Source organism: Moschus berezovskii, chromosome 28 (genome assembly GCF_049115385.1).
Source record: "Moschus berezovskii isolate FMDL1 chromosome 28, NW_MosBer_1.0, whole genome shotgun sequence".
NCBI classification, from domain to species: Eukaryota; Metazoa; Chordata; class Mammalia; order Artiodactyla; family Moschidae; genus Moschus; species Moschus berezovskii.
This window is the reverse complement of record NC_142487.1, coordinates 23,371,790-23,393,885: the sequence shown is the minus strand read 5'-3', so window position 1 is coordinate 23,393,885 and position 22,096 is coordinate 23,371,790. Positions and strand designations below refer to the sequence as shown.

The following is a 22,096-nucleotide window of genomic DNA, read 5'->3' as shown; positions in this document are numbered from 1 at the left end:
AATATTACGTGCCTCACAGGGTTGGTTCTTGTGTAGATTGAATGAATCAGTCTCCATAACCTCTTTGTGTAGTGGGGATGCGTGACGAGAACTCGGGTAGCGTGTGGACGAGAGAGAAGAAGGTAGGCACGGGGAAGATGAAAGAACCGTGAATGATAACCTCGTCTGTGTGTTTGGAACCACGCTTCTGGTTATTGTTTAATGAAATACTCTTTTCAGTATGCCTCCCAGCCCCAGATTATAGGGTAACCAAGGATGGGCTGAGGGCAGGGACAGAGGTTGAATCCAGCTCAAACACGGTTGTGATGAGTTCCTTAGCCTGGTGACAGAACAGAAGGCTGGTTCTTCAGTTCCCAGAATGAGGATTAGCAGTGGAATAACCTTGCTGGGTATTGTCCTACAACGTCAGGTCACTTTTTGTTTTTGTTTGTTTTTGTTTTTTTAAATCCAGGCTTTTCACAGGATGATGTGTTCCAGTGTATAGTGCATCTTGTTCAGTTGTTGGTGAAATACTTACCATTTATATGTAATAGTAAAAGTGGCCTCGTAAGAACGAAAAGCTAGAAACCCAAACATGACCTATTGTTATCCTATGGGTCAACCACCCATGGGCTCATCTGTGTCACGTCTTATCTCCAGAAATCATATTATGGATAAGTTGTTCTTGCCTGTCTCTCACTCCCTCCAAATGGATTGGAACTGTTTAGGTGTAGTAATCTGCTGAAGGTGATACTTCTTAGATGTGTCCTTGTGAATTAATGAATTTATGGCACCAGTTTTTTCCGTCATGTAACACGTCTATTCTCAGTCATTTCCAATGGCATTCCCTTACACTGGGATACCATGAATAGATTGTAAGGCAAGTTAGGAGTCAAATGGAAAATTATGTAAGAATATAAAAGTACTAGATTTTGAATTATATAGATATTTGTTCATCATACTCCCCCCCACATTATTTTTTTTTCTTTATCCTTCTCGAAGCAGCAAGATAAAGAACAATTGAATACATCAGCAAAAGGATTGGTCTTTAAAAATAAGTGGGAACAGCTTATATTTTCTGCTTAGCTTTGAGTTTTTCAAGGGCAACAGAAAAAGCAAGTGACTCCTTTATTGATTGCCCATTGGTGTCATTTTTAATAATCAAATTTAAATATAGGTTTTTAACAGCTGATGGGTTCAATTTGGGCAAAACACGTGTTGACTTTCCGGATTGTTTGCTCACTGTAGATGCCGACTTGTTCTAGAGAAGGGGCTGCGAGTTGAGCTCCTTTGTCTTTAGAAGGATTGATTGACGGATGTTGTGTCTGCTCATTTACAGCGTTTTTCTTGCTTAATTTAAAAAATTGTGACATAGCATTACATGTTCCTTGTATACATCATTTTTGCAGAAGAAAGTTGTTTAGCCAATATGTCGACTTCGTTTATGAAATCCTCTCTTGTAGCTTTCATTCAGCCTTCAGTGTAGCCTATTAGGTCATATTATTCGTTTCATGCACGGCAAATCGTCACCAGCAGCAAAATTTAACATTTGGTCCTTTTAGGTATAAAAATGAATCAAATGCTTGACAAGATTTGTTTCTGGTGTATATTTCAGAGTCCCCCCCACCCCCTTGGTGGGCAGACGACAAATGTTACTAACGGGTACTTTTAGTTTTTAAAATATGGACAACAGTACTCCATGCAGTAAAAGACTTGAGCGATTAATGCTACCCTTATGCCTCTTTTGAGTACTTTTAGCCATGGGGCTTGGCACTGCCACCATTGTCTTGGTGCCAGAAAATATCCGCAGCGGCTGTCGCATTCTAGTACTGGAGGGTTGTCTCGAAAATTCCGCAGTGAACGCGCCGGGTTTGTTCATCACTGCTATCTCTTTTAAATATTGGAAAAATAGAATCTTGAGCGCTTTCAAAGCTCCGTTGTGATCGTGGGGATAAGGGGGGAGGTCGGTGGCGAAGAATGGAGGAAAGAAGCTGGCCGCGCCAGCCAGTGGGTATAAGTGACAAAAACCCATGCCTGGCATAGAGTAAACACACATATTTAGGAGCTTTTGTGTTCACGAGCACAGATAGTTACTTAAGGATCCTACTCAAACATGTTATCAGCGCTCTTGAGAATTTTATTATCTGAAACAAATGCTCCTGAGCATTTTAAGCAGAAGACTGACATCAAGATCATAGCTAATTTTTAGTGGACAGTTTATACAAAAGATGTATATATTTTTTTCTTCCTGGAAGTGAGGTGCCATTGTAAAATGGCTGCTTTTGTCATTAGGAAATTAGTGGAGTAGCTAAGATAGGCTTGAGAAGGTGCTTGGGTTTACCCACAGTCCATGTCCCTGTTTGTTTTGCTCCCAAACAGGGATTTGGGCTCTGAGGACAGATTTATAGTTGATTTTGGAAACAAAAAGATGTAATAAAGTTAAAGGTTTACACTATCAGAATGACATGCATTCGCTCAGGATCTCTGGAGCGATCTATTTAATGGTAAAAGTGGATGCCACAGATGAAATCTTTACAAGGAATATAATCCTAAAAAAATAAAAAGGAAAAAGAAAAGTGCACCTCCCAGCCTCCTGCTGGCTGCGCTGCCTCTTCGGTACCTCACAGACTTCGGCAGAGTCCTGGACGGGTGCCCGCTGATGTCATGGAAACACTCAAATTACTGAGAATGATTCATGTCTGTGCTGGTCTCTTGTCCTCCCCCACACAAACAGGAGTAGATTTTTAACCCTGACAACTTGTAATTTGCAGTGGGTTTATTTTTGTATCTGGATAAATATTTTTTAACAAGCAAAATTAAGATTAAGCAGTCTGTATCTGATATGATAGTAAAGAACGCTGGGTCCGTGTAGCCAAGAGCACTTTGGGGACTCTGCGCCGCCTGCGTCCCTGCTCGGCTCGTGCCCTCCTCTGCTCTTTGCCCGCCCCGTGCTTTCCAGTCCGCTCTCCTTCCCTCCATTCCCCTCTTTTCCTCTCTCTTCTCTCCCCTGTTTGTTTATTCACATTCTCTTTCTCTCTCACATCCTTAGTGTTTGCGTGGACCCCCCTCTACCTTTAAAAGAATGAAAGGAATGGACCTAACTTTATGTGTGTGTGTGTGTGTGTGTGTGTGTGTATGTATATATGAATTGAGACAAGTCCTGGTAGGAAGATTCATCTCTCCAGGTCTATATGTGGGAGTCAAGTTGGGAAATAATGCCAGGTGGTGAAATTCTGTAGGGGATAGCTTCAGTAACTCCTTCTAGAGAAAGAAATAGATCTCCTTTCTTCCTTCCAATTTCTGGAAGTCACCAGAACAGGACACTAGATACTCAGTTTCCTCGGAAGTCAGACTAAATTCTACCTTTTCTGTCTCTCTGTTTGTCTGCATGTCTACCTGCCTCTCTACTTGTCTTTCTGGTTGCTAAACAAGTGGATATTATGTCAAAGTGAATCATGTCCTGGTTGTATTAAAGCTTTGTAGAGCTTAAGGAAGGACAGACATCATTTGATAACTCATAAAGATCGAGGTTTTTTTTTCTGTTAGTGACATGTATAAAGAGAAGCTAAAGACTGTAAGTAGCTTCCATCTGACACAGAAGAATAAATAGGTCTTTATGACCATTTGTACTTCTAAAACAGGCAAATGAATCTCTTCTTCAATGTAAAATCCTCATACAATGAAAGTTATTCTCTTAGACCTCCCAGGACTGAACCTGTGAGTTGGTGTCCTGTTTCATTGGACTGAAACTGATATGGTCATTGATTTTCTGCTTTTCACTGAATACCGTGCCAGAAGTTGGGTGGCGGGAGTGTGTCCCCAAGTTTGAGATTGATTGGAGTCAGTGGAAAAGTTAATACTGATGGGGAAGAGGGTTGACGTTAAGCCTCAGGTTTGGCTTCCTTCAAAAATCATCTTCCGTTTTGTCTGTAGTGACTCACATACAGGGTGAGCTTTTGACTAGTTTTAAGATTTATCAAAGGCACATTCCTTGTGTGGTGTCAGGAAGGCATGCCCTCATAGCGTTGTCATTGAACCCAAAGATTACAGTTGAACACTGCTGCTTGTAACGTTTTTGTTAACTTGAGTCAAGGGGGAAAAACTCGGGTGTTGCGAACTTCGAAGGATCCATTCAGCCTCTCAAAATACTAGTTTTGAATTTTCCCATTGGAAGAAAGAATAGTATAGTCCTGGGTGAAGAGGACAATGTACCTTAAGCTCTAGTCTCAAGGGAAGAAGGTATCCTGCTGTCTTGGACGGGGTGGGGTTTGTGTTGTGGGCAGGACAAGCCCTTTGTAATGTCCTAGTGTGGACTGTTCTCTGTAACAATTTTTTATGTGTCGCTAGGTATGTTCTACTGGTTGGATCTCTTGTAAGTTGTTTTCATTGTTTTCCTCCTGACGATTAAGGCTCAACATAATTTTTAAAAGAAACAAATGAGCTGCCTTGATTTTTACCCTTAGATATGGCTCTGTACATCTCTGTAGAGGAGTCTACAGATAAAAAATTGGAGTGTTAGAATCAGAACAAGACACAGATGTTCCGTTATCCCGCGTTCTGCTGGGTCCACTGGTAGAACCTGAAGTTGGGCTCAGAGTGGGCAGTTTTCCAACAGTCCTCTTTCCCAAATGTAAATTCTATCATCATCTTGATCATGATGGTCCTTACTCTTGGGAAAGGGAGTTTAAATAAGAGAGGGAGAGAGGAAGAGAGACCCAGAATTTTGAATAGTTTCTTTGCTTTATTCACCATCTGGAGAGTCCTGATTGATTAGCTTTGGCCTCACCGTTAAGTGTCAATGTAATCAATGGGAATGACTAGGCTTGGGTCATTACATAGATAATGTGCCTGCTGTGTAAATAAAAATGAAATTGTTTAAATTTTTTGAGCAAGAAAGAAAGTGAAAATAAGGAATGACAATTTGTTTGTTAGAGAAAGTGGAGGCCATTGGAATGACAGTTTTTGGAAGTGTGGAGCAGTTTGGCTAAGAATAGGAATGAAGGATATTTTTTTTCCAGTTTATCATAGCCAGCGTGGGGAAGTGTTATTCTCTGCCTTGCTTGCATACATTGCCAGGAGTGCCTACTTTTCGTATGTAAACATCGGGGAAGAGAAGTGGATGTCTGTTACCTGAAGGAGATTTTTTTTTTTTTAAGGAAAAACACAATTTACACTTTTTTGTTGTTGTTTCTCTTGGCAGGTAAAACAGAAAGGGGCTCCTACTCATCTTATGGGAGAGAATCGAATTTACAGGGTTGCCACCAGGTAAGTGAGAATCTCTCTTTGGGGAAGGGTTGAGAGGATGAGCCTGGTGAAGCAGTGTGTTTTGTAAATTAGGTGATGCATTTGAGGCTGGGGCACTGAGGCACCGGAAAATCTTCCGATGCCTGACTCTTTTACAAAGTAATGAAATAACACCGAGCGCGGAAGTCATAAACACCTCATCGTATCAGCACTGTATTCACTGGCTTGTTGTTATTTTTTTTCATCCATCAGCCGGTACCAGTGGCACTGTTTGCAAACCAGCAATGTCGGGGAAAGTGGTTCTATCAAAAGAGTTTATTTGCAATTAAGAACTTGAGAATTTCTTACACTGGAAATGCTTCGTGCAGCCGTGTGTCAGATCCTGGGTTTTGGGTGGCTACTGCCCTAAATTATAGTTTTCATAGGGGCTGCAGGATGTTGTGTGAAAACAGGGTTGTATTGAGGGATAAAAATGTCTGTGAAAATATGATTTGTTGTCCCTTTTTGTTTCTGAATTGTTTTTGGCTGAAAGTCAAGGCCAGCAGGCTAACAGCAAAGCCGTCTCAAGGGAGGCATGCGTGAGCTAGAAAAATAAGAGTACTTTAATTAAATAATAAAATGCCAGTGTCATACAAAGGTATAGCATGTGTGTGTGTGTATCTCTGGGCTTTGTGCATTTGCATACTTTCAACTCTCCAGAGAAAGCCCAGTTCTAAAAATACTATCCATAGCCAAAAGTGTAAGCTTTGTTTCAAGACAATTGAGTTTTTATAGATGCTTTCTTTTTAATTTCAGTATCAGTACTAATCACATGTTTCATATCTTTTTCTTTTTTTCCTTGAAAGATTTAGACTTTCTTTTTCTAAGGGCATTGCTTTCTTACTTTGGAAAACTCTTGATAAAATTTAATGGTTCTCTTTCAGATTCAAAGCTTTCTAGCGTTACATTATTCATCCAAACAGAAATGTAGTTCTTTTTGTGCTGGGAGGGGAATGCTTGTTCTCCTGAACCCTCTCACCCTCCCATTTTCTTTAATGATGGAGGGGGGGAAATTCCATTTTGCTTTTTTTTTTTTTTCTAAACAACCTGTTTCATGGATCCTGGAAAATGTAAGCAGGCAGTTTTAGTCATTAAATAGAGCCTGCTTGAGGAGGTGGCCTTTAGGTATCCGTCATAGGTTCCGAAAGGTGGAATTCTGGTGGAGTCCTGTGGTCTTTTTTTTTCCTTCTGGAGAGATTTGCATTTTTAAAGTTTACTTCTTTGGCCCAGCCACCCGTTCAGTCATTCTCGGCATCTGAGAGGTTTGCTGTGATGAGGTGAACGGTGCTGGTTTAAGATCTCCCTGCTGCTCAAGCTGCAGAGTACAGTTGACGGCAGTTTGTTTGGAAAGAATTCTGCAGGAAAGAAATTTACAGCCATTCCAGCACGACGGAAACATCTTTGGAATGTGAGTGCAAATGTGCCGGGGTAGATAGCTCAGGCAGAGCGCCTCGGAGCGCCGGAGTCTCTGGTGTAAAGCTCTCAGTTCCCGCAGAAGAGCCTGTTCCTGTGTATCTGGTTTCTGAGGGTCAAAGCAGAGGTCGTTTGAGTTTTGGGGAGAAGAAAGTTGACAACATCCTTCCTTTTCGCAGATGGTCATGGCAGAGGTCTCTGTTTTCGCCCGGCCTCTTTTTCTGGTCAACGAGAGAATAGACTTCCTCGCCCCTGTATCCTTTCTTCCTAATAGGAATTGGCGTGATTCCTCCCAGACACAAAGATTTCCTCTGCTGAGTAAGCGCGAGGCCCCTTAACTTGTGAAAGCGTCACTCACACCGCGTGAGTCTCTCAGTGTGTGTGTGCCGGGGCACAGACCCTCCCTCGGTTTGTGGGCAGTACTGCCCTCGGGTGCTACTGAAGTTCGTTTTTTTGGGCAAACGCAAGGTGAGAAGTGGCAAGGGGCAGAGGGTGGATCAGAGGTGGACAGACTGGCGTGTGATGGCTGAATGTCTGGCCTGGGGAATGTCTCCTGAGACATCCGTGTCCAGGAGAATTCTGTTGTATGTAGGAGCGTGGCTGCATCCGCTTCTTTTAAAAAAGTCTTCATAACCTAGCCGTGGAGTGTGGAGATTTCTTTCATTCTATTTCTGCTTCCTGGTTGTGAGTCTCGCATGGACCGACTCTCTCTGCTCAGCTTGGGCTCAGCAGTGGCCATAAACGGTGTTGATCACTTAAGGGAAAGCAAAGAGCACAATTTTGGAAATTCCCCAGTTGAGGGAATCGGGGTTGGAAAGGGAGAGGGGGCCATATTTATGAATTTCTGCTTTCGGTGAAATTTGAGAATAGAACAGACCCTAGTGTGTCTTCCGGTGAAAATGAGTTTCTCTTGAGCCGAATTGCTTTTTGAATTCCTGTTCTCCAACACCAGCTATGCAAACCCTAAAGAAAGGCAGACTCTCCGTGTGTTGGGCTTCAAGTCTAAATAGCAGATCACAGCTGAAACGATTCCCCACTGTGTGGCAAGGTGAGTGACTCGTGGAGAGGGAGCTTGTTGTTTTCTCCTGCTTACTGCCTTAGAGAGGTGCTGGATGGAAATCCTTTAGCTGATATGCCCCGAGGAGCTCCCCAAAGTGCTTTGTCGCACTGTAGCCCTGCGTCCTGTGGACACGGGAGTAAGCACTGATACAGATGAACATCCTTCTTCAGTTCTGGTAGCCTTTTGTTTTGAGCAGAGAAGTAGCAGTAGTAAGCAACAGGTAGCCAACTGCTGTCTTGGAGAAATAAATCATTATTATTTTGAGATGTGTGTTGTTTCAGACTGCATCAGGTTAATATATACATGTTTATGCATATATATGTATATATCCGTTATGTGTCTCTTGAGGGTGTACCGCTGACAGACATGGGACTTTTAAAAAGTGGGTGTTTTAGCCGAGACACAAAAGCTGGCAGGTTCTTTATTAGCGATTAAATTGTTTTCATTAAAAATAGTAGTGGGATAATATGAATTCATGAATGCATTTTCACCGAAAATGATCGGAAATGAAGTCGGTAACTTTTTCAGCCTTTTGAAGTTGTACAGAACATAAACCCGTAGAAACCAAAGCGGCCAAACGGACGTTTTTTAGTTCTCACTAAATATGGCAAAACTAATTTCAATCAAATTGGGGTACGGAAATTACACCCAGGCTTAACATGTTTTTGCCAAATTGCAGCCTCATACTACTTTTCTTTTTTAACTGAAAGAGAAAATGTAATTTATAATGGAAAGTCTGACAGAAACGAAATGAGAGGTAGTAAAGTTGTTTGCAGGATAGTCTGATACGATAGCCTATAGCTAGTACCTGATGGACATCACTGTGCATGATGGAAGGAAAAAAATGTCATTTGCTTTTGGCCTCTTTTGCTGCTTTGAATAGGATGTTTGGTGATTGCAAACCTTTTTTTTTTTTTTTTAAATCTTCCTGAGATCTTTTTTTTAATGAGGTGGTGATGTCAACACAAATACTTGTTACTAAGGCAGAGGTTATCCCCTTAAATGGAAGTGGAGCATTGATTATCAGGAAGTGTTTGTCTTGTCTTTCTAGGAGATAGCCCAAGTCTAAAGTGATGGTTTTATTATTAATATCTTCTGGGCAAGGTTGTGTGTGTGTGCGCGCGTGTGTGTGTGTGTGTAATATAAGGAAAGCTGGGTCCTATCTGAGACCAATTAAACTCGCATCTTCTGAGCTGGGCTTTTGTGTTTCTGACAACTCCCCAGGTGATTCTAATGTGCAGCCAACTTTGATGATTTCCTAGAATGTTCTGTAGGAGTCTACTGTGTTTAAAAGATTTGTGTTCAAAATCTAGTGTAGCTGCTGACCCTAACAAAGCTTTTAGATTTCTTGCCTTAATTTGATTATTCAAGACATGGGACTATATTGCATATGTACTTTATTTAAAAGGTAGTGAAAATGAGGGGTATTCTGAACATCAGTAAGATGCCTTGAAATCTTCATACAAAATCCCACAACTGAATATGCAAGCCTGTCTCTTGTTTTCTCTAGTGAAGTCCAAGGCTCTAACCTTATCCAGATTCTTTTTCTTTCTCAGCAGGTAATCAAATAGCACTATGCTGATAAAGTTATTTGGTGTTTAGTTCTTAAAACCAATGGGATTTAAGAATTAGGCCTAATCTCAGATCCTTTTGTTAAGTTCCAGAAACTTTGCAGCTATAGAAGACCTGGGTCTTCTCTGCATGTGACTTAGCTTGCTCATAAAGAGTCATTTTAGATTCACTGAAATGAAACGTATATAATACACATTTAAGAATGGATTTTCTCATTTCAATTCTTTTTATTTTTGATACAGAAAGAATCACAGTAAAAACAAAGGATATACACAGAAAAGACATGAGATCCTTTGTCTTTTCTTATGAAAATGGCTTTTAGGTCTCATGCAAGCAGAAGTACATCTTGGTTTTTAACTTCACATCATGGTTAAATGTTTGATTATAGCACGCCCTCATCCGTACCTGGTTCGCTGCACCCTTCCTAGGAACCTCTTCCATCCGTGTACTGTCTTGGCGCTCAGCTCTGCCTTCATGGTGCTTTTCGAATGTGCCATTATTGATGTTTGCGGAATAGTGGTTTCCACCAGATTCTGTAAACTCCTGAAGTCAGGAGCCAGTTTGGCTCCATCCGGCCCCATGTGAGCTCTGTATCTGGCAGGGTGGGGATTGTGATGGCCTGAGGCTTATTTCCTCTGCATCACTTTTGGGATCCTTTTGAGAGGGTGAAGTCTGAATAGTCCTGTGTGAGAACCATATAGTGAGCATCGTTTTCCTGCTTCGGAAAACCAGAAAGTCATACCCTCTCAAGGTATGGGGCTCTTTCGGGAACCCTTCCTTCGACCGTGCTGTGCAGACTCTGGATTGACACAGAGGGTCAGATCCTGCAGAGTCACTTGTCACTCATTTTCTTGGACTGAGTCCTAGCCGGGTGGCCTCATCGTTCTAGGTCTGAAGGTTCCCCAGGGAGGGAATTGGAGATGTTCTCGGTTTCCAATGGCGGTGTTGTTGGAACCAAAGGTCAGACTCCAGGCCCATCCTTTTTGAATGTGCTGGTGTGGGCGGTGGGATAGAATATTTAAAATCACCATGGTGTCAGACATCTCAGGCACCAGGTCTGCAGGATGATGCCATCTCCACTCTGTGCCCAGCACTGTTTTTCGGGCTGCGTTTCCTTTGTCTGGGGGGGAACTGCTATAGGCATACCCCTCTCCTTGCAGCCGTCCAACATGCACCAGAGGAGAGAATGGAGCTATTTTTTCATTGCGTTGGTTAACAGATATTTATTGGCCTTCAAGTGAAGTGGTAGGTACAAAGGAGAAAAACAAAGGGAAGCTCTTGTATACCCTGCCTTCAATCCCCACCAGCAGCTTTCTGGATATTAAGGGGAAGAATCAAACACCATTCATTGAATTTACAAAATTTTCTTTAATCCTGCATAGTATAAAATTTCAAATTCTCAGAAGAGTTGGAAAAATCGTACAATGAAGTACCACTTGAACAGTTGCTAGTATCTGTTCTGTTTGCTTTGTGTGCGTATGTATATATGCGTGTATTTTTCAGTGTACTGGTTTTAAGTGGCGCATATCGTGAGATTTCACCCTTAGATTTTTCATCATGTGTGTCTGAGAATTAAGAACAGTCAAATAGTGTTACCACCTCTAAAGATTTTAACCACAGTTTCCTAATCTAATTCCCAATCCTGATTCAAATTTCTTTGATCGTCCCCATGAAAATATCTTTATTATTATCTCTTTCCCCTCCAGCCCGCCTCCAACTTTGTGTTTATGCATGATATTTTGTTTTTTGTGTCTCTTTAGAATTTCTTTGAAACTAGAGCAGTTCCTGAAATTTTTTAAAAAGTGGTGTTTACCTTAACGAGAGCAGGCTGGTGGACTTGAAAAATATGTCCCCTTCTCGAACTGTTGGGTTATTTCTTTGTGGTGCTGTTTGTTACTCTAGCACTCGTCTTGCTTACAAATTGAAAATGAGGCTGAAAGGCTGATTCAGATGGAAGTTAAACTCTTTGGCCTGGAACATCTTGTAGATTATGTGCTTTATACTGTGTTTTTATCTGGAGGCATGTAATGTCAAGATGTGTTGCTGTTGGTGACACTAACATTACCAACTTGGTAGAATTAGAGACCCCCAGATCTGTCCTTTGTAAGGAAACCTTTCCCCCTGTGTAATTTGCAGACATTCTTTGTGTTGATTTTTTAGCACTGGGCATAGATCCCCGTGCCCGTGTTCGCTAACAATCTTTGACCTGATGGCTTTAGCGTGTATTGAGGGTACTTGCCTGAATCAGAGGCTTTTGAACTAGAGCTCCATCATCGCTTCTGTGTCGACAGCTGACAGTGACCGAGATTTCTTTGCTCATTTCAGCGCTGTCGGTTTCGGTGTTCATACACATACAAATGTCATGTTAATAATCCTTGCATTAAATATGGTTTCTTACCTGGAGGAGACTGGCAGTAGTAAAGCATCCTTCAAATTTCTTAAGATATTTTGATAAGAAAAATAGGTTATGATTCAAGCTAATGGTCAGAAATGCTTTAATTGCAGGAGGGAAGACATTCTTACAGACTATATTTCCTTACACGCTAACTCTAGTATATTTTTGCTATAATTTGGAACCTAGTGACAATCTGCATACCCCCAACTATTAATCTTGCCATAAGCACCAATGTTTCTCTAAAATTCTCAGATTGCTCCTCTACATTTTAGTAATTGTCCTTAAAGATCTCACAGGGTCAGCCCTCAGTGGCTGGCCGACTGAGTCAGGCGGGTTACTGTGACGTCCGGTGAAGTTGCTCTGTCAAGGGCCACTGAGACAGTGAGTCCGTGTATCCATTCACAGCCCAGACGTGGCTGATGAATGAAAGTCAAAGTGAGTGAATTTCTAAACGTTAGTTTGGGCTCATTCTAGAGGAAGCTGAAAGGACTAATATTAGGTGCCAGTATAAGCTCCCAGAGTGATTTAATAATTAAGAAAATGATGCTCAGAGAGGTAAAGCAAGCAGACCCAAGAGTCCCCCCAGCTAAGTGTGAGAGCCAGGCTTTGGACCCTGAAATGCCTGGTTTTAAAGCTAGTGTTTTTCTAAGTTGGGTTCCCTCCTGCCTGAACTCATGGTGGGGTTTTTAGACTCAGTGATAGGTCTGTATGAGATCCCATTGGAAAACCACTTTCAGTAGAGAGTGGAGAATATGGATCTAATATACTGCCTAGAATGGAGGATCTTCTCAGGGTGAACTGGAGCCATAGTGGTGGCGAAGGCAGAGAGGAAGGCAGGGCTTCTCACGGCCCAACCTTAACAAAAAAGAAAAATGTACCACATGTGACTGTATAGATAATCTATTCTGTAATGTCCTCAAAATTAGCATGTGCAATTTCATTAAAACCAGTGAAGATTTCCTGTGACAAGGCTGGGGTAGAATATGCCAATTCACATTTTAGCAACAGCATAAACACTTGCTTAAAAATGTATGGATTATCTTTGGGCCTTCCTTTCTGTGTAGTGCCGGCAGAATATGGTTTTGCTATTTCACAAATTTGGATTCTTCGTAGATCAAGTACTTCTTTCCCTAATACAAGAACTATATAGAGTGAAATCTTGAAGCAGTACTTTTTTCAGGCTCCTAAATGTGACCTAGTAATTTTCTTTTGGTTGTGGCATTTAACTCGCTTGTGCAATATATAAAATGACAAATATGTATTAGAAACATGCACAAGTTATATAGACAGTTCAGGACACTAGTGCATAAAAGCCATTGAAATTGCTTCACCAAAAACATGAAGTCCTTCTATCCTAAATGAAACTTCACCAGATGAACTTCTCTTTTCTCATGAAAAGTATTTGGGGGGGGGGGGCTGTTAATAACCACTAGTAATTAGGACTACAATTCATCTAACTTCTGATACATAAAAAAGAGAGGGGATATCAATTAATGACTAAACAATTGGCTTAATTGTTTTTAAGTAATTGGTCAAATGTATTGTTGAAATATACCTGCCCATCCTATAGAAATCACTGTAGCCCTCTGGCTTCTTTCCATAAAAAAGAAAGTACACTCACAATTCAGCATCAGAGGAATTTTTCAGTATGGAATGGGAGAACCGTTTATTCCTTTGTGTGTGATATTTCTTGAAATGGTTTCATCACTGGGAAAATTTCCTGAAACTCTTAACACTGAAACCCCAAGTTAGAATAGTGAGAACACTACAAGTTACCAGCATAACCCCATAATCTTTTTAGAAGTAATTATTTAAGAAAGAAACAGGTAGTGAGTCTGCTGCTGTGCCTGATGGTGGTAACTTGCTTAAAATTGAAGAACCCCGTCCTTTGAAACACTGTGTGTGTGTTCTTTCTTCCTTGTTTAGTTGCTTCGTTGTGTCACTCTCTGCGACCCCATGGACTGTAGCCCAACCAGGCTCTGATGTCCGTGGATTTTGCAGGCAAGAATATTGGGGTGGGTTGCCATTTCCTTCTCTTTGTTTATATGGATTTCTTTACAGACACTTTCACTCACAGATAAACAAAACTGAGCTTCCTTACCTGTCATGTTAACTGTGTTATTTTTACCTAACAGAAGTGGTTTCTTTCCAGAAGAAAACTGGCCTGTGTACATAGTTGCGTTTGCTTTAGCATCCCTAATACACAAATATTTTTTCACAGTTACGTTAAAATCTGGTGAGATAGCATCTTTAGACTGGCCCTTCTCTAGATTTTGTTGGCTGGAATATATTATCACTGTTATATTGTTATGGTACTTAAGGAAATCTGTATAACCCTTGATTCCATTAACCTGTCTTTTCGAAAGACCTCTTCAGTAAAGGCTTTCTATGATGCTTTAAAAAATTACTGTGTCTTATTTTTAACCCACCTCAAAGTCACGTTTACATGAATTTGGGATGACAATTCAATGATATGAAAGCAATTAAGGAAGAACATCCCTAAGATTTTTCAAGCAGTGACCATCCTCCAGAGCTGTAGCTGTGGGGGTCTCTGTGGGTCGGGTATTTACCCGTGCATGCACACAAAATAATCCGAGCTCATTTGTACCATGGTAATGAACAGCAGGGCACTGAATCTTTTCAGTTTTATTGGTATTGTATACAGTAAGTTATTAAATTTCATCTCTGTAATACACCTGCAGTAAAATAACAAAACATTGCTGCACTTAAGGAACATGTGTGTGGTACAGTGCCCTCCCCCATCATTTCACTGCCCCCCCAAAACAGCTGCTTACAGATTTCAAGATCCATTGTATATATTCCCTTGAGCCCACCTCTAATAATTGAGAAACATCTGCCATTGCAGTATTATAGGCATATGTAGTTTTATTGAAAACTATACCTGTAAAAAAATTAAATAACTCCTACCTCAATTAAATTGGCAAGATACCTTTTGCAAAGATCATATTGCAGACCTCCTGAGACCCAGTGAGTTCATTTTATTCTTATATTACAAATCACTAAATATGTTATTTTTATTTCGCTAAGTAGCTAACTTTTCTCATACTCTGATGATAAGTCACTTTCATTTTTTCTTAGTTTTGTTTTCCTTCTCCCCTCATCTTTACATACACACACATGCATGCACACGCACACGTATATACACATATAAAAGCTACAGGAAGGAAACATTGAGTCTGGCTACCACCAACACAGGATAAATAAGTCAAAAGGAAAGGACCCTAAAATGTACCTCTAATCCTGAAGTGATTCTCAAATAGAAATAAAGGTTATAAAATGAGGATAAAATTATTAACTCATCTTATGCTTTGATAGAGACTTTTATAAGCCTCTCTGAGATCCATTCGATTATCCTTATAGAATAGGAAATAATATGAAGAGGGAATGAGTTAGTAGGTGATACAAAGCTTATATAGGTAGATTCCTATTGGATTAAATCCCTTACCTTAGCATTAATATTTTGTTGAAGATTGCATCAGTAGTGATGCCTATAAAATAATTTTTATTCAAACAGAAGTGTTAGTAAAATGTTCACTGAAATCAACTAAGCATAACTTTCTACTCCCTTAAGGTATATAGGGTGTCTATATATATATATAGTATGGTCATATAATAGTGAATATGAATAGTTATTCATTATGAGTTAATTATGCCACTCTTACAGCCATGTAAGATTAGCTAAGAAGAAGTGTTGGTAATTTGTTTCATATTATAATGGAAAAGTCTAAAGATAAGATGCCAGCTGTATAAATAGAAAGAAAACTATATACCTTTTTGAGAAAACATGAAGGTGACTTGACGTAGTGTCACAGAAAGAATATTTTGTGTTCTTCAAAAGGACTGTGTATGAAATGGGCAGAGGGAATAAAAAATGGGTCCCTGACCCAAAGTGAGTGTAGATTTAGAAGATATTCTCTGATGAGAGTTGAAAGGTGGATGTTTTCACAGGAGGAAGTCACAAATAAATGTCAGTGACAGTTGCCATAGAGAAGATAGGAAATCGGGTTGTGTTACTGATCACCAGTTTGGTTTAAAAATAGTCGCATGTTTCAATGATGAATTTTCTTTTTTGGATGAGACTGTTGGTTAAGACCTAGGGTCATTTGGTTTCACTTGGGGTTGCCTGATCTATGAGATTTTGCTCCGTCTGTGATCAACCAGAATATTTTCTGCCTCTCTTACTCGCGGCGGTACCTGAGCCCTAGAGTGGACAAGTCTAGAGCCCTAGAGTCATTGCTCAGAGTTAAGATCTAAAACCCCAGAGGATCAGAATTCAAAATCTTACAAGTATTTCAACTTTTAAGTTTTTTTTAGTAGAAAATTCATTATAAAATTCTAAGCAAATTTTTTTACACAAAACTCACACATGAGTTGGAGAACACAACTTCACTCAGGCTATACCACTTCTTTGAAGTCCCCCGTTAACGGAACTTTCTTCCTTGGGTGTGATTCACTCCTGTGGAAAGATGCAGTACCAGTACTTTTGAACTGTGAAGTCTGTCTGTCCCTCTGAGCTCTGCAATTCAGAACTGTCATGTATAGAGTGACTAGCCCAGCACGACATCAGGGGGATGAAAGAGTCGCTGTGGATAGTGACATGTGGCAAAGAGGAACGCCAGCAGCGGCTGCTCCTGTGACCCCGTCCCGCACGGAGTCGGTCTGCACCTCTGCTGTTTCACCGTCCCAGCCCAACAGGAGGCACAAATACGGACCAGTTTCTGTCAGCCCTACTCCCACTTTACCGCCAAGTAAGATTTGCTTGAATGTGTTTTCAGAGTGCAAACCTTGGGTACCCTTTTGTCAACGAAACGAGTATTTTAGCACTGGCATTCTGTGTGTGAGGGAAAGGGTTACCCTTTGATTTATTTCTAGGAGAACTTCCTTTTTGTTCCCTCTTGAAGAAAACACATCCGTCTTATCATTCACGAAATTCACACTGTCTCATTTCATAGTTATCGTTAGTCATTCAGTCGTATCCGACTCTTTGAGACCCCATGAACTGTAGCCCGCCAGGCTCCTCTGTCCATGGGATTTTCCAGGCAAGGATACTGGAGTGGGTTCCCATTTCCTTCTCCAGGGGATCTTCCCAACCCAGGGTTGGAACCCAGGTCTCCTGCATTGCGGGCAGATTCTTTACTGTTCTAGCCACTAGGGAAGCCATTTCATACTTGATTACAAAGCATATTAATATTTCATTATATCCTAGGTAGCTGTACTACCCCCTCATGTTTCATAGTGTGACTTCGGAACTACTCACAGACGCCAGGATTGGAGGCTCCTGTGGAATTTCATCCAAAATATCTCCCTTAGTTACCTGGTTGCAAATAATTTTATCAGTGCTCTAGATTATTTGTACATACTGTTCTAGAAATAGAACACAAACATCCTAGGTCAACTCTGGACAACCTCAGCCAGCAAGTGGAGCACACCAGAGCATCCAACAATAGGATACTCCACCACACCTTCATTTGGGTGTTCAATAAATGTTTGTTATATAATAGGACCATATCCCCTGCCCCCCAGGATTGAACTAATGACACCTAATGTGAGGCTCTAACATACATTTTCACATTGCTATTCTCACAGCTGTTGAGATTATTTTTCAAGGGGCTAGAGTAAAATGTGGCCATTACTGGTGAGATAATTCACCTCAGGTGTTGTACTTTTGACCGTGAATTTTATTGGTTGAACTTGCTGTCAGGATTAGTCTTTCCCTCTGTGTCCGTGGGTTTGGTGACTGTAACCGCCCCCCAGTCACCCTCCTGGACTGCCTCCTTCATCCCCGTGAAGCCTCGGTTCTCAGATTGGATCGACTCTGCTTCCTGTATCCAGACCCCCGCACCCCAGGCACCACGGTTGCTCTGTCCACCCTTCCATTTCCCTCTATCCCCACCTTCCGCTTTTCACAAGACTGCTGGAGTGGTTGTCTCCACTTACACCCTTGCCCAGCACCGCTGCGTGCTTCGGGGAGCCAGCCTCAGCACGATGCCCTTGCCCAGCACCGCTGCGTGCTTCGGGGGGCCAGCCTCAGCATGGTGCACGGGCTCTAGAGAGCCTGGCCCTGCTGCGGCCTTCAGCTTTGTCTTCCGCACTCACCACCGCCACCTCTTGTTCCGGCCACCCTGCGTCGCCCCGGGCTCCCTTGAGGGCTCCTCGGTGGCTCTCCCTGTCTTCTCGAGGACTCTTCCGTCGGCCCGGGGTGTCTTCATCTCGCCACCCTGCGTCGCCCCGGGCTCCCTTGAGGGCTCCTCGGTGGCTCCCCCTGTCTTCTCGAGGACTCTTCCGTCAGCCCGGGGTGTCTTCATCTCGCCACCCTGCGTCGCCCCGGGCTCCCTTGAGGGCTCCTCGGTGGCTCCCCCTGTCTTCTCGAGGACTCTTCCGTCGGCCCGGGGTGTCTTCATCTCGCCACCCTGCGTCGCCCCGGGCTCCCTTGAGGGCTCCTCGGTGGCTCTCCCTGTCTTCTCGAGGACTCTTCCGTCGGCTCAGGGTGTCTTCATCTCGCCACCGTGCGTCGTCCTGGGCTCCCTTGAGGGCTCCTCGGTGGCTCTCCCTGTCTTCTCGAGGACTCTTCCGTCGGCCCAGGGTGTCTTCATCTCGCCACCCTGCATCGCCCGGGGCTCCCTTGAGGGCTCCTCGGTGGCTCTCCCTGTCTTCTCGAGGACTCTTCCGTCGGCCCAGGGTGTCTTCATCTCGCCACCTTGCGTCGCCCCGGGCTCCCTTGAGGGCTCCTCGGTGGCTCTCCCTGTCTTCTCGAGGACTCTTCCGTCGGCCCGGGGTGTCTTCATCTCGCCACCCTGCGTCACCCCGGGCTCCCTTGAGGGCTCCTCGGTGGCTCCCCCTGTCTTCTCGAGGACTCTTCCGTCGGCCCGGGGTGTCTTCATCTCGCCACCCTGCGTCGCCCCGGGCTCCCTTGAGGGCTCCTCGGTGGCTCTCCCTGTCTTCTCGAGGACTCTTCCGTCGGCTCAGGGTGTCTTCATCTCGCCACCGTGCGTCGTCCCGGGCTCCCTTGAGGGCTCCTCGGTGGCTCTCCCTGTCTTCTCGAGGACTCTTCCGTCGGCCCAGGGTGTCTTCATCTCGCCACCCTGCATCGCCCCGGGCTCCCTTGAGGGCTCCTCGGTGGCTCTCCCTGTCTTCTCGAGGACTCTTCCGTCGGCCCGGGGTGTCTTCATCTCGCCCCGCCTCCCCTTTCTTACACCCCTTCACTGGATGACTTACACTCTGTCCAAGGCCCTGCTCACACACTGTTCCCTCCGGGGCCCTCGTGTTAGACTCAGGCCAGAGCGAGGCGGCTCTCTCTGGGCCCAGGTAGCTTCTGACGCCCTGCGCTCTGCCAAGCCAGAGTTGTCACGCTCTCTGCAGCCAGAGAGGCCCGAGGACTGGGCCTGCCTAACAGGGGACAGTGAGTGAGCGCTCCGGAGTCAGTGGATGGATGAGTCAGTGGATAAATGAACCAACCGCACTAAGAGTTATGTAACTTGTGAGGCCAGTGAGGGAAGATCTGTTCTTAATCCCCATTTTATTGATAATGAAACAGAGACTTGCAGCCCTTCTGTCACTGTGAACAGTAAGTGGCAGAGAGGGGACTAGGGGACACGGCCCTTTGGCTCCAGACTTGTCATTTCCCCCACTGCTTCTCATCCAGTTGTTGAAGCTTTCTGTGACAGCCATTAGCCCACAGTCTCCTCATAGCTGGTTCCGGCTCTCTTCACTGTTAACTTACGTACCGTTTAACTTACTGCACTGGGACCTCGATTAGTAGGGAAAACTACATTAAAAAATACTGTTTTGGCCATGCTGTACAGCAGACGGGGTACGAGTTCCTGTGGCTCAGTCAGTAAAGATCCGCCTGCAGTGCGGGAGACCTGAGTTCCATCCCTGGGTCGGGAAGACCCCCTGAAGGAGGGCATGGCAACCCACTCCACTATTCTTGTCTGGAGTATCCCATGGACAGAGGAGCCTGGCGGGCTGCAGTCTGTGGGGTCGCAAAGCGTCGGACATGACTGAGTGACTAAGCACAGCAGTCACTAAACCAGGCAGTTCTCTGACCAGGGACCGAACCTGTGACTGCTGCATTGGCAACGTGGAGTCTTAACCACCGGACTGCCAGGGAAATCCCAAGACTGCATTTCTAAAGACAGTATGATGGAGCCTGCAATCTATATGGTAAAGAGTATTACCTTTGGATGGTCAAGAAAGAATATTCTGAATGTCTCCGGCGCCTATTTCCTGCATCGTCTGTTACCTGTCAGCAGTCATACCTCTCCTCCACTGCCAAGAGGACCGCGGTCACGTTGTAAAGAACCGTGGTCGGTCTGAGACTGGACAGGCCCTGAAGCTCAGGGGTGAATGTAATACCAGCTGTGTTTTTGTCGGTCAGGTTTCCCCCTCCTCACTCTTCCTGGTCCATCTTGCTTGACAGGGGCGGGGGTGGGGTTGTTGGAACAGGGAAGATGGGATTGAGTTGAGCAATCGTGATTGGCTTCTCTGTTTCCTGTATGGGATTCTTTTCCTCATAAACTCAGTACAGGATATGAAAAAAATGATGATATGAGTTTTATCTCTGTGTATAATTTTGAAATGCAGAAGGATGAAATGTTAAAGTAACCAGATGTCACCTGGTTGCCCAATGCCGCTTAGTAGGACATGAGAAACTAAAGCTCAGAGATGTTAAGAGTTTTGTCAGCATCATACAGCAGCCCACATTCATGTGAACCTCCGCACAGCAGTTAACATTCTAGTAGTATGTGACACTGACATTTCCTTAATACTTGATGTCTTTGTAGCCTCTTTCTTCCAAAGGCCACAGGGCTGCCCTGGACCATGATATAATAGCCAGTAATAGCCGGAAATACATCCTGAAGAAATTTCTAGAGGAGTGTCCCTTTGTTCAGCTACCGCTGAATCGCATCGTCACGGAGCCAGAGGGTGTCATTTGCTTGTAAATACTGAGTTTTTGAAATGTCACTGTAACACTGGAAAAATGTTGTCTCAGAAGGTTGCCAAAGTGACAGAGTCCCGACATTGTAAATACCAGCCAACACAAGTGCTTGTAAATGACAGGAACGAAATATACTTGACTAAATCCATAATAATCACTGATAACACTGTTTACCCTCAGTGACCAGGAGCTGTGAACTTGGATAAAAAGCACATGTGGGCAGATATCATTCATGTGTCGGAGCCTCTAGCCATTCCAGCATGTTTTGATGGAAAAGCTCCCTAAATATGTAAAAGCTTTGCAGTAACTAAGAAGCAAGTGTGCAAGATAGGGTGTCTGGCAGCCCTAATGGAACAGGAGAGAGGCTTTCCTATCTTCAGCAACCCAGGGCATTGATAAGACGGCCGTTGTTCTGGTCAGAACCAAACCATGAGCCCGGCTGAGTGGGACAGTCACTGCTCTTATTTTCAATGGATGTGATTCCTGGAAGGTCCATCTGCCATAAACAAGAGCTTACGCATACACTGTGTTCTCTCGAGAGAAAGAAGATGCGGAATGAACTTAGAGATTAAAAGCCTCAGAGCAGCACAGGCAGGATTCCAGGAAAGCCTGAACTGGACTTGGCGCTTGAGAGGGACAGTGAGGCAGTCCAACCTCCTTGCAGTCCTAATACCTCTAGAGCCTGGGCTCATCCTTAATAACAAACTTCCTTTTGGGGAAATGACTGCCTTCTTCCCTCTTCTGCTCTAGCATAAAAATGGTGCCTGGGTATCTGAGGCTTCAGGAGGAGATGTCTAAGGTGGCAAGCCCGTGTTCCTCTGGGAGGTGGCTACTTTTGCCGTTCCGGGCACCCCCACTGGTCCCCATCTCCCCAGGGGACAGTGGAGACTGCACATCAGAGGGCTAGACCCTCCCAGTGTTTCAACTGACGAAAGAGCTCCAGCTGGTAAAAGAGACAGGGGCGTGGCGTGGTCCCAGAGGCCGCTCCCATCACTGCTCTGATGGGCACCTGGAAGAGCGGGGTTTGCCTGGAATGACCGCCTTGGTTTTTATGTTATGCAAATACTTTTTCTTTTGCCCGACATTCTCCCGCATTGTCGGATTCCTTTTTCATAGTAAGCATCACTTTCTTAACTAAAGGTAAAAGGCCGAATTCAATATTAGAAATACTCAGTGCTGATGAAAGTTGGGCAAAACTACAACGTTATATATCACAAATTGACATTTGACCCAGATGCTGTAGTGGTTCTGCTTCTTGACTATTTATGCTTATTTATGAGAGGGAAAGGCTTTCTAGCAGAAGGTGCCCATGTTGGTATTAGCCAGAACAGCGGTGAAGAATTTATAAGTGATCTGAGTTTTCAAACCTGTGTGATGTTGGTGCATTTTGGTGTCCTTGAGTCGGGTCTATGTGGATGATAAGACAGCTTCCAAA

At 43.6% G+C, this 22,096-nt stretch overlaps 1 protein-coding gene across 15 annotated transcripts in view; it reads left to right on the top strand.

The window, feature by feature from the left end:
- Window positions 1–22,096, top strand: part of TCF4 (transcription factor 4) — a 385,990-nt gene that overhangs the window by 190,309 nt on the left and 173,585 nt on the right. For 14 of the 15 annotated variants that reach the window (XM_055417410.2, XM_055417421.2, XM_055417404.2 and 11 more), the window contains one exon: window positions 5,180–5,244. In XM_055417410.2, coding sequence (XP_055273385.1) covers window positions 5,180–5,244 — 65 coding nt within the window. Of the gene's footprint in view, window positions 1–5,179; window positions 5,245–6,730; window positions 7,144–22,096 lie in introns of those variants that run through there. The other variant, XM_088833429.1, reaches the window with a different exon arrangement.